Source organism: Nyctibius grandis, chromosome 12, assembly GCF_013368605.1.
Source record: "Nyctibius grandis isolate bNycGra1 chromosome 12, bNycGra1.pri, whole genome shotgun sequence".
Taxonomy (NCBI): domain Eukaryota; kingdom Metazoa; phylum Chordata; class Aves; order Nyctibiiformes; family Nyctibiidae; genus Nyctibius; species Nyctibius grandis.
The window spans coordinates 2,091,825-2,107,901 of record NC_090669.1 but is presented as its reverse complement, the minus strand read 5'-3'; the positions used below and the strand labels follow the sequence as shown (position 1 = coordinate 2,107,901).

General features: G+C 61.7%; 1 protein-coding gene across 3 annotated transcripts; it reads left to right on the top strand.

Annotated features, from left to right (window-relative positions):
• Positions 1–657: 657 nt before the first annotated feature.
• On the top strand, positions 658–14,954 carry SLC9A5 (solute carrier family 9 member A5). 3 transcript variants are annotated; one of them, XM_068411374.1, is made up of 16 exons: positions 658–808; positions 5,391–5,693; positions 6,990–7,153; positions 7,450–7,528; positions 7,802–7,979; positions 8,115–8,335; positions 8,520–8,722; positions 9,290–9,379; positions 9,510–9,580; positions 9,909–10,038; positions 10,212–10,300; positions 10,961–11,087; positions 11,217–11,387; positions 11,965–12,034; positions 12,243–12,374; positions 12,654–14,954. In XM_068411374.1, exons 1-16 carry the CDS (start codon positions 676–678, stop codon positions 13,118–13,120), a joined length of 2,628 nt encoding a protein of 875 aa, XP_068267475.1. In that variant the 5' UTR covers positions 658–675; the 3' UTR covers positions 13,121–14,954. The 3 variants fall into 3 exon arrangements, with proteins under 3 accessions (XP_068267475.1, XP_068267474.1, XP_068267476.1); XM_068411373.1 differs by having other exon boundaries at positions 6,987–7,153; XM_068411375.1 differs by lacking the exons at positions 658–808; positions 5,391–5,693 and having other exon boundaries at positions 7,141–7,153; positions 7,450–7,524.
• Positions 14,955–16,077: the final 1,123 nt, after the last annotated feature.

The window sequence follows — 16,077 nt, the reverse complement described above, 5'->3', positions numbered from 1 at the left end:
TGGGAACGTGGGGGGTGCAGGAGGAGTGAGCCAGGGTGAGGGGCCTTGGGCAGAGCAGGGGCACCGGGGGAGGGCACAGGGGAGCAGGGTGACGCAGGGGGCACCGGGCTGGAGCCAGGGGACTGGCATGGGGCAGGGGCACCAGGATGATGCAGGTGTCACCGGGGCAGTTGCAGGGAGGACCGGAACAGGGGCAGGGGGACTGGTGTGGGGCAGGGGGGGGACCAGAGCAGGAGGAGGGGCACCGGAGGGAAGCAGGAGGGACCGGGACAGGGGTAGAGGGACGGAGGGCAGGGGGGCATCTGGACGGTGCAGGCGAGCTGGGGTGGAGGGGGATGCAGGCGGTGAGCAGGGCGGTGCCGGGCCCCGGGCCAGTACCGGGGGGGCCGGGTCAGCACCGGGGGGGGGGGCCGGGGCAGTACCGGGGGTGCCGGGGCAGTACCGAGGGGGGCTGGGTCAGCACCGGGGGGGGCCGGGGCAGTACCGGGAGGAGCCGGGGCTGTACCGAGGGGGGCCGGGTCAGTACCGAGGGGGCCGGGGCGGGTCCCCGGGCGGGGCGGGCCGCGGCGGGCGGAGCCCGTGGCGTGCGGGGGGCCGGCCCGGTGCGGCCCCACGTGCGCGTGACGCGGGCGGGGGCCGGGCGCGCGGCGGAGCAGCGGGGAGCGGCGCGGGGCCATGCAGCCCCCGGCGGCCTCCCCCGGCCCCGCCGGCCCGGAGGGGGCCGAGCTGCTGCGGTGGCAGTGGCGGGAGGTGCAGGGGCCCTGCCTGGTGGCCGCCTGGATCCTGGTGGCCAGCCTGGCCAAGATCGGTGAGTGTCACCCCCCCGCTCCGGTCCCCCGGTCCCCCGGGGCACCAGGGTGGGATGCGGCATCCCCGGGGGGCGTGGGACGGGGTGGGGGGGTATGGGGGCGAGGGGTGTCACCGCACACCAGGACACGGGTCAAGGGGACAGGTGGCCTGAGCCCGGCTGGTCACCGTGCTCAGCCGGGCTGCGGTGGCCTGGCACGATCCCGCGCCACGTCCTCCATCCCCATCCCAGGGGTGGCGAGCGGTGAGGAGGGCAGGGGACAGCGCAGGGGACAATGCGGGGGCTCGGTCGTGTTGTCCCCACGAGGGGTGGCCGGGTGGGCGCAGAGGAGGGAGGGGGCAGGGGTGAAGAGGAGAGATGCCCAAAAGGATGTCCCACGTCCCGGAGGGTGGCACAGCGCGTGCCACTGGCAGGGCTGGAAGCCGTTTGATCCCCCCCCAGCCCCAGGAAGGGCTCGGTGGTGCCAGTGTTGGGCAAGATGTGTCTTGTGGGGACGGGTCGTGCCTGTGGTCCCCTCCGGTGGGTCACTCCAGGTCTGCGTGGCCTCAGGCTCTCGTGCCGCCCAGCACAGGGCGTCGCAGCCAGGGGAGGCTGTGTGTGAGCCCCCTCGAGCACCCCGGGGGCTGGGGAGGGGACACCTGCTGAGCAGGGCCCCCAGGGGCTGGTCCCCTGTGGTGTCCCTGCCTGCTGTGCTGGGCCCAGGGACTGAGACCGTGACCTTGAGGCAGGTTTCCTCCTCGGGGGCCCCGCTTTGGGCACAGCCCCCGTGGCAGGGGCGCGGGCACCCTCTTAGTTTGGAGCGGGCTCAAGAAATGTGGGTTTGGAGTTAGGGGAGTCTGGGAGCAGCCAGGGACCAGCAGCAGGTCCTGCTACCCAGGGGACAGCTACAGCTGTGGCACCAGCTGGCCTCTGCCGGTCCCAAGCATCCTCGAAACCGCTGCCGTGGTCCTCGCGCTCCTCTCCTTCCTTGGCCTTCTCGCAAGAGACAGCTAAAGCATCGCGAGGAACGAATTAACGGGCGTCGTGGGCTTAAAACTACCCCCCTCTGCCTGCAGCTGTGCCACCTCCAGCTGCTGAGCGCGTCCCTCCCACCTGCAGAAGATCAGAGAGATGGTTCCTTTCCCTGGCTTTGCTTGTCTTCTCTCAAACCTCTCCCCGGAGCTGCTCCCTGCGTGGGTTTCCCTTCACGCGCTCCCCTTTGCCCCGGCAGTGCCGGTGGTTGCGGCGGGCCCTGACCTGGGGTCATTCCCAAGCCCCCAGCCCTGCCACGCTCCTCCAGGTCTGAGGCAAGCTGATGGCCACCCTCCCTCTCCATCTGGGAGGCACAACCCTGACGGTGGGTACCTCTGGGCAGCGCATCCGATGGGTCTGATGGATACTCAGAGCCCGGAGCAAGGGGTGACATCCCCAAGGCTGTGGGCAGCACCCTGGCAGGGGTGTCCCTGGAGGTGGCACTTGACCCTACACATGCACGGTCCCCAGGGTGCACGGGAGCCCAATGGAGGGGGCAGCACGGGCTGTGGCAGCCGCGGACACCGGGTGTAGGCTGGTGCAGAGGAGCCGTTGCGGTTGCGGCGCTGGGCTGCCAGCTCACAGCCCTGTGACTGCAGGGGAGGAAGCGTCCCCCGCGCCCGGGCCATGGGGAAATGACACTGCGGGCTCTGTTCTCAGAGGCGGTCATGATGCCGGGGTGCCCTGAGCCAGCAAACACCCAGGGCGGGGAAAAACTGCTCTTGGGTGTTGCCTTCCTGCCCAGCGAGGCATCGTCCGGGCTTTGCTGCCTTTTCCGTCCGTGGGCAGAGCACAGACCTGCTCGAACGGGACGTGGGGAAGAGGGACACTAAGGACCAGTAAGGAGCATTGCCCCAAACCTGCTCCTCACCCCCGGCTGCCCCGTGGGCAGGGGTTTGCCAGCAGACAGATGTTCTTCCACCCATCAGCATCCCCATGGGTTGCACCACCTCTGTCCCCGGCTGCTCGTGTCTCGGTGTAGGTGTCTCGCCGTTTCCCGAGCACCGGAGGAGTGGGGCAGGTTTTGGCCCCGAATCCTCCTGATGGCAACTCCTGTATTACGGATGCCTGAGTGGGGATTATGACTCTGAAGTTAATTCACATGTGGCTGAGTTACCGTTGCTGTGGGAACATTTAATGGTGAAATTCTTGACTAGCGCCTGTAAAATTAGAGCTCGTTCCGCGAGGGGAACTCGTGTGCTGTCATTTGCTCGGGAGGGTGGCAGCCTCCCCCCTCAGCCAGGCGATTTTGGGGACAAGCAGGGTCTTTCCCATTGATGCTGCTCCCTTCTTTGCCCAAGTTTTTGGCTCGGGGGGAAAGAGCAATGGATGACAGCCAGGAGCCACGTCCCCACGTCCCCATGGCATCTCTGCGGGCTCTCCTGGCTCGCCCCAGCCAGCCAGGCCGTATCTCCGCAGCACGGGCAGTGCAGATGGGTTGTCGGAGCGGGGATCTTGGCAACGCTCCCGAGCATGCAGAAAGGAGCTGGATGCCTCGTTCCCTTCTTGAAAACTTCAGAGCTGTGTTCCCGTGGGCGGGAAGCGGGTTCGCAGCCTGCTGTTCGCCCACCGGCGCTGCCTTCGCCGGGCTTGCATGGGGCGAGCAGGGCTCTGCCGCGGCTCGTGCGGTCATTTAGCAGGAATTCGGCTGGGCTGGAGCTCAGCCAGCCCTTCTCCGGGCCGTGGGTTTGCTTGGAGGGCTGTAGCATCCAGTCTCCGCGGCTGAATGGCAGCGAGCGGAGGCGGCTGAGGGTGAGGGTTGATGCCCCGGGCTCTGCGGCCGGGATGCTTGGCTGCAGAGCTGTGGCAGAGGCTTGGCCCTGGGTGCTCTGGGGCTCTTTGCCCTTGGGGTGGTGGGTGATGGAGCTGCAGATCACGCCATCTCTGCGCTCGCCACCCTGCCCTTGCTGCCTGCGGCAGCGTTCCCAGCGCGTTATGGCAGGGGAGCGGTGCCGGGGCTCACCAGGATGGCACGGGCATCCTTACCATGCCGAGGAGCAGCACACGTCGTTGTGAAGGTCTCAACGAGAGGAAAAGCAGCCCTCAGCCTGCACTCTCAGTGGTGGGCTCCCAGATGTTGTCTCTGGTTAGGAACCAGGTCTTTGGCATTGAGTTATCTCCTGTAATTCAGTGCTCAGCTGCGGTGGAGGAAAGCAAGTCAACTAAGAGGTGTTAGGAAAGGAGAAAGGAAGAACATCAGGATGCCATGACCACAGTGCCCAGGGTGTCTGCAGCTCAGGGACACTGGGACCTGTCCCAGAAAGGATAGAGCAGGACTGGGACGGGTTCAGAGGAGGATGACAAGGGCATGGAGATATGGAAACCTGATGAAGCACTGTCTCTTCTGGGGCTTCTCTCCAGGTCTATGCCACTGGAGACAGGTCTCTGGGCTAGGCAGACCTTATGGTGTCTCCATGGGGGTTCCTCAGGTCTGTGTGCGACCACAGCAGAGCTTTCCTTCTGGTGGGATGACTTGGCACAAGCAAGGGGCACCTTTAATCCAGCCAAAGGGCTTTAGGGACTGGGTTTTGGGTTGGCAGCAGGGCTGGGCTTGCAGCCAAGTGACGGCTCAGAGGCTGCTCTGATGTCCCTTGTACCTGCTGGGTGCTCAAGGACAGAGGTGGCTCTGGAAGTGCTTGGAGGAATCTACTCCCCAGGAGAAGGTTTCTTCATCTGATGGCCAAGTCATGGTACAAGAGCTGGGCTGGGTGTCACGAGTGATGGCAGAACGATGAGGGGGGACGAAACTGCTGTGACCCTCGACAGCCTTTCCCCAAGCGCTGTGCTTTGGGGGAGCAAAAATAGAGCACCCTGTGCTAGGGAGGAGAAATCCACAGGGATGGGGGCTGCCTGGAACGATTTGGGATTACACAGGCCACCCTGCCCTTGGGGACAAGGCGAGTCCCCTGCGCTGGCTGGCGTGACATCCCGCTGGCTTGTGCCTGAGCCGCAGGCTCGTTGCCACGTCGCTGATGGATGAGTACCAGGCCATGCTCTGCTTGCTTTAAAAAACATACCCTGTTCCACGGCAGCTTAAGGTTTGGTCCAAACCTCGCATGGAATAAACGGATGATTCAAAGCATCCCTCAACCTGCAGCTCCCGTGCGCGTGGGTTTTGCATGCAGGTGGGTTCGCCGGTGCCTGCGCTGCAGCGGTTTGCGTGCTGCTCAGACGGCTGCAAACAAGGTCACCTCGTCTCTGGGTGGGGTAACGTGTCCTGGTGAACCAGACAGCGTTGCTTGTGACACTGTGAACGTGCTCGCTGGCTGCTTTTATCCTTCAAGTGCAGGTACCAGAGGCCAAGAAAAGCAAAATGCCTGGCTGCTTGGCTTATGAGGCAGTGGCTGGGGAGGAGAGGGACATCCCAAAGAGCTGGGGACCTGAAATGCTGACCTGGGAGCTAGCTGGAAGGTCTTCTGTGCACACATGGCCACAAAGCAGCCTTAGGTGCTCTCTTGCCCATGCCGGGGTCCGTCACGCATCAGCCAACCCTTCCGTGAGGCTTGTGGCTCTGGGATGCTCTGTCCACGTGCCCGTTTGGCTGATGCTCTCATTCTTCCTTTCCTTCTAGTTTTCCACCTGTCAAGGAAGGTGACGTCCATCGTCCCGGAGAGCTGCCTCCTCATCCTGCTGGGGCTGGGCCTGGGGGGCATCGTTTTGGCCGTGGCGAAGAAAGCCGAGTACCAGCTGGAGCCCAACATGTTCTTCCTCTTCCTTCTGCCCCCCATCGTCCTGGACTCGGGCTACTTCATGCCCAGCCGGCTGTTCTTCGACAACATCGGCGCCATCCTCACCTACGCCGTGGTGGGCACGCTCTGGAACTCCTTCACCACCGGCGCTGCGCTCTGGGGGCTGCACCGCGCCGGGCTCATGGGTGGGTGCACAGGGTTGCCCAGCTTGGACCACATCCCCAAAAGATGGGTTGGAGGGTGCAAAGCACCCTCGAGTTCAGAGCCCGCTGCCCAGCCCTGCTGTGGGTTCCCAGGAGGTATAGCAGGAGCAGGGTGCTGGCGTCCTGGGAACGGTGCTCTGGCAGGGCCGTCAGGCGTGCAGGACAAACGAGCCCTGCTCCGCACAGGGCTGACTCATGTCTTTGCTATTTTTGTCGCCGACCTTGGCTAGCTTTGCTGGCTGCCTGCCGTGTTCCTTGTCCTCGGCTGGAGCTGCTGGCCCTGGCTGGCCTGGGCCATGTTTTGAGCTCTCCTGAGCACCAAGGAACTGCTTGATGCCTGGACCTGAGGTGGGGCTGCTACCCTCCGGAGGGGCAGCGATGCACCTGGGTGCCAGCGGGGATGTCCAAGCCCTGCTCCCTTCATGCTGCAGCAAGGATGTGCTGAGCCCCACTTGGTCTTGGGGTGTTGGTCGATGGCCGGCTGAATATGAGCCAGCAGTGTGCCCAGGTGGCCAAGGAGGCCACCAGCCTCCTGGCTTGTATCAGCACTAGTGTGGCCAGCAGGACTAGGGCAGGGATCATCCCCCTGTACTTGGCACTGGTGAGGCCGCACCTCGAATCCTGGGTGCAGTTTTGGGCCCCTCACTACAAGAAAGACCTTGAGGTGCTGGAGCAAGTGCAGAGAAGGGCAACGGAGCTGGTGAAGGGTCTGGAGCACAAGTGTGATGGGGAGCGGCTGAGGGACCTGGGGGTGTTTAGCCTGGAGAAAAGGAGGCTGAGGGGAGAACTTCTCGCTCTCTACAACCGCCTGAAAGGAGGGTGTAGCGAGGGGGGGTCGGTCTCTTCTCCCAGGTAACAAGCGACAGGACGAGAGGAAACAGCCTCAAGTTGTGCCAGGGGAGGTTTAGGTTGGAGATCAGGGACAATTTCTTCATGGAAAGGGTTGTCAAGCACTGGCACAGGCTGCCCAGGGCAGTGGTGGAGTCCCCATCCCTGCGGGGATGTAAAAGCCGTGTAGATGTGGTGCTGAGGGCCATGGGTTAGTGGTGGCCTTGGCAGTGCTGGGTTAACGGGTGGACCTGATGATCTTAAAGGTCCTTTCCAACCAGAACGGTTCTGTGATTCTATGAGTCTACCTCCTGGAGGTCCAAGACCACTCCAAGTTGGGATGCTGCAGCCAAGTCACTGTGAGCAGATGTGGGGTGGGCTTGTTTCAGCCTGGTGAGAGGGACTCTGGGGCAGATGGTCTGCGTGAGCTTGGTCCTTCTGTCCTAGCAGATCCGGGCGTCGAAGCTGGACTGATGGATTTCCTGCTCTTCGGCAGCCTTATCTCGGCTGTGGACCCCGTGGCAGTGCTGGCCGTCTTCGAAGAGGTCCATGTAAATGAGACCCTCTTCATCATCGTGTTTGGCGAGTCCCTCCTGAACGATGCTGTCACTGTGGTGAGTTGGAACTTGGAGGACCCTAACATGGAGCCTGACGTGGGCCAGGGTGCTGGCGTACCCCAGGATGGGCAGGGGATGCAGGTGACATCCCCAAGCCAGAGGCAGACCCATGCCATGCTCTCTGGGTCCACTCTCCTGGGGGATGGGACTTTGCCTGCTGAGACGAGCTGTGTCACCTGGCAGATTTGGGGCAGGCGATGCTGCTTCCACAGGGTCCATCCTGCCTGCAGGTGATGCCCCTCCCAAGGCAGGGCAATACCCTGCCTTCCCCAAGGGATTTGCTTTGCCTGCAGGTGCTCTACAAGGTCTTCAACTCTTTTGTGGAGCTGGGCCCAGCACACATCCATGCCACGGACTACGTGAAGGGGGTAGGTGAGTATGTGTCCTACCAGCCCCTCTGACTCTTTCTCCGGGGTGGAAGTAGGGGGGACAAGGACGGGTGCTGTCGTACTGTGGGGTGGGCACTGAGCACCACAGCTCTGTCGTCTCCATCCCAGTGGTCACACACCGGCTGTCCTCATGGGATGCTTTGGTGGGGAACCAGGTGGAAATGTGGGGCTTGGCCAGCCCAGTGTGGCATGGCCGTGGGGCACAGGAGCTGGGCTCACTTGCTTATGGTGCAAAGGAGTCTTCTCCCCCCACCAGCCTCCTTCTTCCTGGTGAGCCTGGGGGGCACAGCTGTGGGGCTCCTCTTCGCCTTCCTCCTGGCCCTGATCACGCGGTTCACCAAGCGCGTGCGCATCATCGAGCCGCTCTTTGTCTTTCTCCTGGCCTACGTCGCGTACCTTGCTGCTGAGATGGTCTCGCTCTCCTCCATCCTGGCGTGAGTACCGGGGTGTCCCCCAGGGGGAAAGGGTCCAGGAAATCGGGGGTGTGGTGGTGAGCAGCAAGAGGCGGCGAGCAGACCCACCTCTCATCCTGCCATAGGGTCATGCCGGCTCCTTCTGCCCCTCTGCAGAGTCACCTTCTGTGGGATCTGCTGCAAGAAGTACGTGGAAGCCAACATCTCCCAGAAATCCCGCACCACGGTCAAGTACACCATGAAGACACTGGCCAGCAGCTCAGAAACCATCATCTTCATGTTTCTGGGCATCTCGGCTGTGGACACCTCCAAGTGGGCATGGGACACGGCGCTGGTGCTGGGCACCCTGTTCTTTATCCTGCTCTTCAGAGCTGTGGGTCAGTCTGCCCTGCTGTGCTTCTGGCTGGTGGCACCCAGCCCTTTTCATGCCAAAAAGTGGTATCCCCCAAGAAAAGCTGGGGTGTGGGACCAGCCACAGCTCCTGGCCTGGGCTTTGCTCCATCTCCAGGAGCAGGTAAGGCTCTGCTACCATCCCAGGCTCTCCTTCTCCTCCTTCCCTAGGCGTTGTCCTCCAGACCTGCGTGCTCAACCGCTTCCGCCTCATCCCCCTGGACAGGATCGACCAGGTGGTCATGTCATATGGTGGCCTCCGTGGAGCCGTGGCCTTCGCCCTGGTCATCCTGCTGGACAGGGCAAAGGTGAAAGCCAAGGACTACTTTGTGGCAACGACCATCGTGGTGGTGTTCTTCACGGTCATCGTGCAGGTGAGGATGGGCACCGTGCCCTCCTCCCGTGCTGCCCTCCGGCCCAGAGCTCACCTGGGGGGCACGTGCTTGGGGCAAGTACCTCTTTTCAAGTCACCTTTGGTCCTCGGTGCCTTCTGGCACCCCGTCCATCACCAGGCTGGCGTACGGGACCTCTGTGGCAGCTGTCGCAATGGCATGGCCATGGCCCATGTTGTTTCCCTGTTGGCCTCTTGTTCTGGGACTCGCTCCAAGAACAGCAGCGGCGTGTGCCTGGCCAGGCTGTTTTCCTTACAAGCTGCTGATGGCCCATGGCTCTGGAGTCCCTGCGCCCCGGGAAGGGGAGCTGTGCACGGTGGGTGGATGCGAGCCCAGGGGAAGGGGGACGGGGGGGTACGACATGGTCGCTGCCTGCCGGGACACAGGACCATCACCCAGGTCCTGGGCGCAGGGGGTTGGGTTGGTAGGGACACGTGTGGGCGGCACAGCTGCTGTCACTGGTCACTTTGTGCTGCTTCTGCTCCTGTGCCCCAGCCACGCACCCTCTCGCCCTCCCAGTCTTTCCCTTGCCTTCTCCTGCCGTTCTAGGGCCTCACCATCAAACCCCTGGTGACATGGCTGAAGGTGAAGCGCAGCGACCACCACAAACCCACGCTGAACGAGGAGCTCCATGAACACGTAGGTGCTGGCGCCACAGGCTGCCCGGCTCCCCGCACCGCCGGGGCTGGGCGAGGGCAATGCATGGCCTCGGCACCCCCGGGGCACCCGCAGCCTCACCACCGCTCTCACCATCTTCTCCTCACTCAAGGCCTTTGACCACATCCTGGCAGCGGTGGAGGATATTGTGGGGCACCATGGCTACCATTACTGGCGGGACAAGTGAGTGGTGTCTTGGCCCAGGTCCTCTGCTGGCCATCAGGTGGATGGGGGACACGTGCCAGCCCTGGGGACATGCTCTTCTGCACCAAACCAAGCTCCCAAAAGCACCCAGGAGAGAGGTCGGCCAGGCGCGCCTGGGGATGCTGCGAGAGCTGGCATTGGGCAGGGACCAAGGGTCAGCATGTCCCGTCCCCTCCTGCCCTCCCTGGCCAACAGCCGTGCCCAGCCCGCTCTTGCCGTGCTTTGGACACTCTCAGCCTTGCGTGGGCAGGGGGTCCCTGGCCATGGTACCCTGTGGGAGCTAAATCCCACCTTCATGTCGTGGCAGGTGGGAACAGTTTGACAAGAAGTACCTGAGCCAGCTCCTGATGCGGAAGTCTGCCTACAGGCTGCGGGACGAGATCTGGGACGTTTACTACAAGCTGAACATCCGTGATGCCATCAGCTTCGCTGACCAGGTAGGGATGAGTGGGCACGCGGTGGGGGCCGGCTGGTGGGATAGCCCTGGCAGGAGCTGGCTGGCCTCCTCATGCGTGGCCACTCCATGTCCCCTCTGGCCAGGGAGTGGGGACCTCCCCAGCATGGCTGGGTCCCCACTGCCCGATGCCAGCCTTGCCCTCCCACCTCCCAGGGTGGCCATGTGCTCTCAGCCACCAAGCTGGCGCTGCCCTCCATGCCCAGCCGCACATCCATGTCGGAGTCATCGGTCACAAACCTCCTGTGAGTACGAGCATCCCTCCAAGGCCCTGGGCAGACCTCGTTGGACCCCTGCAGCTGCCCCCTTCCCTGGGCGTGGGTTGTGCCAGGGCTGGCAGGGGGCTGGCAGAATGCAGGCATGGAGCCCAGCATCTGCTTCTCCTTCTTCTCCTTCTCCTTCCCCATCTCCTTCCCCATCTCCATCCCCTTCTTCATCCCCTTCTCCATTCCCATCCCCTTCTCCTTCTCCTTCTCCTTCTCCTTCTCCTTCTCCTTCTCCTTCTCCTTCTCCTTCTCCTTCTCCTTCTCCTTCTCCTTCTCCTTCTCCTTCTCCTTCTCCTTCTCCTTCTCTTCTTCTCCTTCTCCGTCTTGGTCTCGGTCTCCGTCTCTGTCTCCTTCTTCTTCCCCATCTCCTTCCCCATCTCCATCCCCTTCTTCATCCCCTTCTCCATTCCCATCCCCTTCTCCTTCTCCTTCTCCTTCTCCTTCTCCTTCTCCTTCTCCTTCTCCTTCTCCTTCTCCTTCTCCTTCTCCTTCTCCTTCTCCTTCTCCTTCTCCTTCTCCTTCTCCTTCTCCTCCTTCTCCTTCTCCTTCTCCTTCTTCTCCATTCCCATCCCCATCCCCATCCCTGTCTCCTTCTCCATCTCCTTCTCTTTCTCCTTCTCCACCTCCATCTCCCCCCAGGAGGGAGAGCGGGAGCGGTGCGTGCCTGGACCTGCAGGTGATCGACACGGTGCGGAGCCGCCGGGACAAGGAGGATGCCGCCATGCACCACGTGCTGCGAGGGAGCCTCTACAAGCCCCGCCGGCGGGTGAGCGCTCCCCGGCCGTGGCACACGGCTCACCCCGAGGGTAGCAGCACCCGCAAGAGGAGCAGGGATGGAGGCTGCTCCGCGGGGCCAGCTGCTCACCCTGTGTCTCTTTGCCTCTCCCTCGGCCAGTACAAGGCCAGCTACAGCCGTCACTTCATCTCTCCAGATAAACAAGAGCGCCAAGATAAAGAAATCTTCCGGCAGAACATGAAGAGGCGGCTGGAGACCTTCAAGTCCACAAAGCACAACATCTGCTCCTCCAAGAGCAAGGCTAGGCTGAAGGAAAAGGGCAGGAAAAAGGCAAGTGCTCCCCAGCCTCCTGCTCCGTTCCTAGCTCTGGGATTTGGCCTCCCCCAGGCTGCAGACAGTGAGGTTCTTTGGGGGCTAGTTGAGGTGCTGCAGGACATGGTGTGGAGAGCGGCTCGTCTCATCTCAGTCCTGCGTATGCTGCAGGTGAACACACGTGTCTTGCATGTCCATGCGTCCCCACCACGCCAGCGCTGCCGTGGGGTGGCTCTTCCCTGGGCAAAGCATTCCTGAGCCCTGGAGAAGCCCCACGTTTGTTTTCCAAGAGCATTCAGCATAAAGTAGCCTGAACGTCAGTGCAGATCCAGGCTTGGAAGTGTGGCACTGCGCCTTAAACAGGGCCTCGGGTGTCCTCTCTCGTTTGGAGGCTCTTGAAGCCATGGTGGCTGAGCTGTTTGTTGTAGGGCCATGAAGACGCAGTGCCTAAGGACTAGGAACCACTGACTGCCCGCTGCCGTCTAGCTGGGGTGGGAGTCTGTGTCCCTGGGGTTACCCTGGCTTGTGGGTCCACCTGGGTTGGGGTTAGGGGTTTGCACGGAGCAGGTCCCAGCCAATCCCTCTTCCTTCACAGAAGAACATCTCTCTGACCAGCGATGCACCCAACGGGAAGACACACAGAAACGTCCCCTGGCAGGAGGCGGGTAAGGCTGGTGGCAGGTGAGGTTTGCAGGACCTGGCAAAGGGAGCTGGTGGGATGGGATGGAGGGGCCCATGGTGCCTGTCCGCTGCCAGCTCGGTGGCACGACAGCACCCGGGGCTGCACTAGCATGAAGTCCTTCTCCCATGGGTGCAGTCCTTCCCCCACAGGGTCCCCCATCCTCCAAACCAACTCTCTCCATCTGGCTGCAGCTCCTGTCCTGGTGATGGTCAGCTCAGAGGAGGAGGAGAGCGATAGCTCGGAGACGGAGAGAGAGGACGATGAAGGGATCGTATTCATTGCTCGAGCCACCGATGAGGTCCTGCAGGGAAAGACAGCTCCTGGTAGGCACCGGTGCTGCCATTGGGGAGCTTGCCCTTCCTCCACCTGGGGAGCAAAGTTGCCTTGGCCTGGGCAAAATCAAAGTCAGTGGGAACATGAATGGGAGAATCGCTCTTCCCTGCAGCCCTGGAAGCACGGCAGAGCCTCCCTGGGCTTCCTGGTGGCTCCTGCGTCCCTGGGCCAGCTGGCCATGCGGTAGTGGCTGGTTCTGCAGTGTTTGCAGGGCCCAGGGCCAGAGCTGTGGAGGATCCTTCTCACTGTCCTTCCTTCTGCATCCCCAGGCAGCCTGGACGTCTGCCCCAGCCCCTGCATCATCCCGCCGTCGCCCACCTTGGCAGAGAAGGAGCTGCCGTGGAAAGGAGACCAGGCCGATCTGGCTGTTTACATCTCCTCGGAGACCACCAAAATCGTGCCAGTGGATATGCAGAAGGCGTGGAACCAAAGCATCTCCTCCTTGGAGAGCATCGCATCCCCCCCGGGCATCGAGAGCGGCCCTCAGCACCGGAGATTCGCCTGCCCCGTGCTGGAGGAGCAACCCCAGTCTACGAGCCAGGCGATGCCGGAGCAGAGCTCCTGCTTCCAGTTCCCCAGCCACGTCACGAGGAGCGGCCGGGCCCAGAGCGACAGCAGCCCGGATGGTGCTGAGCAGCAGGAGCTGCAGCCTTTGATGGGCACGGAGGAGCAGGGCAGGATGGTGCCCGCCGCGGAGCCCAGGTGGCTGATGTTCACCAGAGCGAGCCACCTCTGAGGCAGCCGGCACATGGGGAAGGGGCTGGGGGCTGCGGCCCGCTGAGCGCTCTGCTGTCTTGCGTTGTAACGCTTGTGTGTGTCTCCATAAACTCCAGGAGCGGCAGGAGAGCCTGGTGCTCCTCCCGGAGCTGCACTCCAAGGTGGGCTTTGCCCGTGCACCTACTGGTGCAAAACTGGTCAATAACTGGGCTTTGTGCTGCAATAGCAGGTACCAGCCCCTGTCCACCCAGGAAGGCACAGACCCCAAACCTTGTTCTTCCTCTCTGGTCCCTACACGTCTTCACAGCGCTGGATGGCCAGAGCTGTTCCTCCCAGGGCTGGGATCCCAGCTGGAGTCACACAGAATCACAGAATCAATCAGGTTGGAAGAGCCCTCTGGGATCATCGAGTCCAACCATTGCCCTGACACCACCATGGCAACTAGACCATGGCACTAAGTGCCATGTCCAATCTTTTCTTAAACCCCTCCAGAGATGGTGACTCCACCACCTCCCTGGGCAGCCCCTTCCAATGGCTAATGACCCTTGCTGAGAAGAAATGCTTCCTGTCGTGGCTGTGCTGCCCTGAGGTGTAGGGGTGCTGGCTTATGGGCTGTGGGTGTGGGAGCACGAGCTGCTCTCCAGCTTGGCTGGGAGCAGAAGACTTCTGGAGAGAGGGCTGGGAGCGGTGGCTGCTGCACGAGAGCCCACACTGAGCTCCCGAGCCGTTGACTTCAAGGTGGCTACAGCGCTGGTTCCTCACAGCACGTGTGGAGCTCAGCCAGGAGGCCAGAGGTGGGCTCCTTGCCATGGCAGCTCTGCATTCCCTGGGTTGTGGAGGTACCACAGAAGCAAGACCATGACCTTCTCAGGACTGGGAGCAGCGCTCCTGGGGTTTAGCTCCACCAGGAGCCGGACTAGTGAACCTATACGCACAGGGACTCCTCTAGCAGCCAACCAGCCTCACGTCTGTGGTCTGGATGTGTTCCCAATACCTCCGGTGTTCAGCTTTCTGGCTTTGCTAGGAGGCAGCTGCCCCACACAGCATCCTTGGCATTCATCCTGCCCATGTCCCAGTCCTTCCAGTTGCCTGGGGCCCATCAGCTGGGAGGGCTGGTCGTGGTGCAAGGAGTGGAGCGAGCAGCAGGTATGAATGTACATCAGGAACAGGGGTGATGGGCGAGAGCATCTTCAAAGGTCTGTCCCCACCACCTGCCTCCCAGCCACCCCTGGACCCTCCTGGGAGGATGGTGGGACCTGGTGGCAATGGCCCACACAGTGAATTATTCCTGGTGTGACCCCAAGGGCCAAGAATTGCTCCCCGAGAACTGCTCAGCACGCAAAAGCTCAGCATGGCAGCTGGGCACCAGCAACGCAGGAGGGTTGGGGATGCTCCTCTTAGGGAAGAGCGGGGACTTGGGCTGCTGGTGCCCCAAAGCAGGTAAAGAACTGCCTGTTCCAGCTGCGTGGACGTGCTGAGATGGCAGGTGTCAAGGGGACATGTAGATATCTGCACTGGGTGAGGGAGCCCAATGCAGGGCAAGCGAGCTGGCAGTACCCCCCGTACTGTTGGCAAGGCTCAGCAAAGGCCCTTCTGCTCTGTACCCGTCCCACCAGATGAGCATGAGGTTTTTAAAAGGTTTTTATATAGTTTTGCATTTCTGGTATGCCTTATTCTGGTTTTGATTTCTCATAATTGGGCCATACTAAATCTTTAGCTGGGTCAGTGTTTTCTGTAGCCATGGGCACCACAAATGGCTCGAGACTTAATATCTTATTTGCAAGAATATTGTTTTAATGTGAAAATATACGCAGAGTATTTTGTAACGTTCAATAAACGGGAGTTGGAGCAGGCGTCGTGGTCTGGTGTCCGTGGTGTATGGGAGCCTCTGCACACCCTGGTTCGATTCTCCCTCGCAGGCACCGCGTCCCTCTGCCTCTCTGCTCTCCTCCACCCGAGGCCGCAGCCCCCCTCTCAGACTCCACGTGCCTAACGGGATTTCCTAGTTTCAATAATGTTTGTGGAAAATGTGACATTCTTTCCAAAGAGCAGCTTGCCCGCAGCCGTCATGAGGCCATGCCTCGGGGAGCAGCCTCGCTGCCCGGTGCCGTGGCAGCCCAGACCCTCCCACGTCCATGCTTCCTCTCTCTTTGCCAAAAATATGCTTCAAATGGGTCTGTTTCAGGGTATTCTGGATCACAGGAACCTCCCTGCATCTGTGTGTGGTGGCTTTGCTCTTCCCTCGATCTGCTGGCTCCACTTCTCCTCAAGGAGAGTCAACGTGGTTTGCTTGATTCACAAGATGGGTGTTTGGCTCATATTCACCCTGGCATCTCCCGTCACCCCTGGGTGCTGTTTGGCAGGGGCCCTGTACAGCTCCTAGCCCCGAGAGCTTTGCCCTGGTCCCTCTGGAAGCTCCTCCTGATGTTTCCATGTGCCGAGCCGTGCTCTGCGCGCTGGACCTCAGCGCCAGCGTTTCCCGCAGGCGCGATCGCCTTGGCAGCGCACCGGCCTGTGTGAGCCAGGTTTGCTTTCCTGGAAGCGGTGGGTCTGCGGCGTTCAGGTCCTCCAAGGAGGAAAAGCAGACGTCTCGTCTTCGGGAATTGCTGGGGCTGGTTGCTGCTGCCTCACAGGGGTATCTGTGCCCAGCAGCTAAGGTGTGTGTGGGCTCTCCGTGCCACCAGCCAGCAGCTGGGGAGCTCGGACCCCCCCTTCCCACCCTCCACCCCAGCCACATTGTGACCAGGGATGGTGGCACCTTCCCTGCAGGGTTTTGTCAGTGTTTATTCTCATACTCCACTCTCTGTATTTCACTTTGCAGGCAGCACCCTGCCCGCAGAGGACTGCTCTGATCCTTCCAGCATAGCACAGAGCTGTCTCTTGCAGTCTAAAAATACTAAAGTGCTTCAGTGGAAAAACACAAGAACCGGGCCAAACCATGAACACGTGTGCCCAAACCTCTGCTTCTGCAGGACA

Excerpts from the sequence above, each read along its gene's own strand:
- SLC9A5 (XM_068411373.1), top strand. The coding sequence starts at position 676 with ATGCAGCCCCCGGCGGCCTCCCCCGGCCCCGCCGGCCCGGAGGGGGCC. Across the intron at positions 7,529-7,801 it reads GGACTACGTGAAGGGGGTAG|CCTCCTTCTTCCTGGTGAGC; the intron begins GTGAGTATGTGT and ends TCCCCCCACCAG. Across the intron at positions 7,980-8,114 it reads TCGCTCTCCTCCATCCTGGC|AGTCACCTTCTGTGGGATCT; the intron begins GTGAGTACCGGG and ends GCCCCTCTGCAG.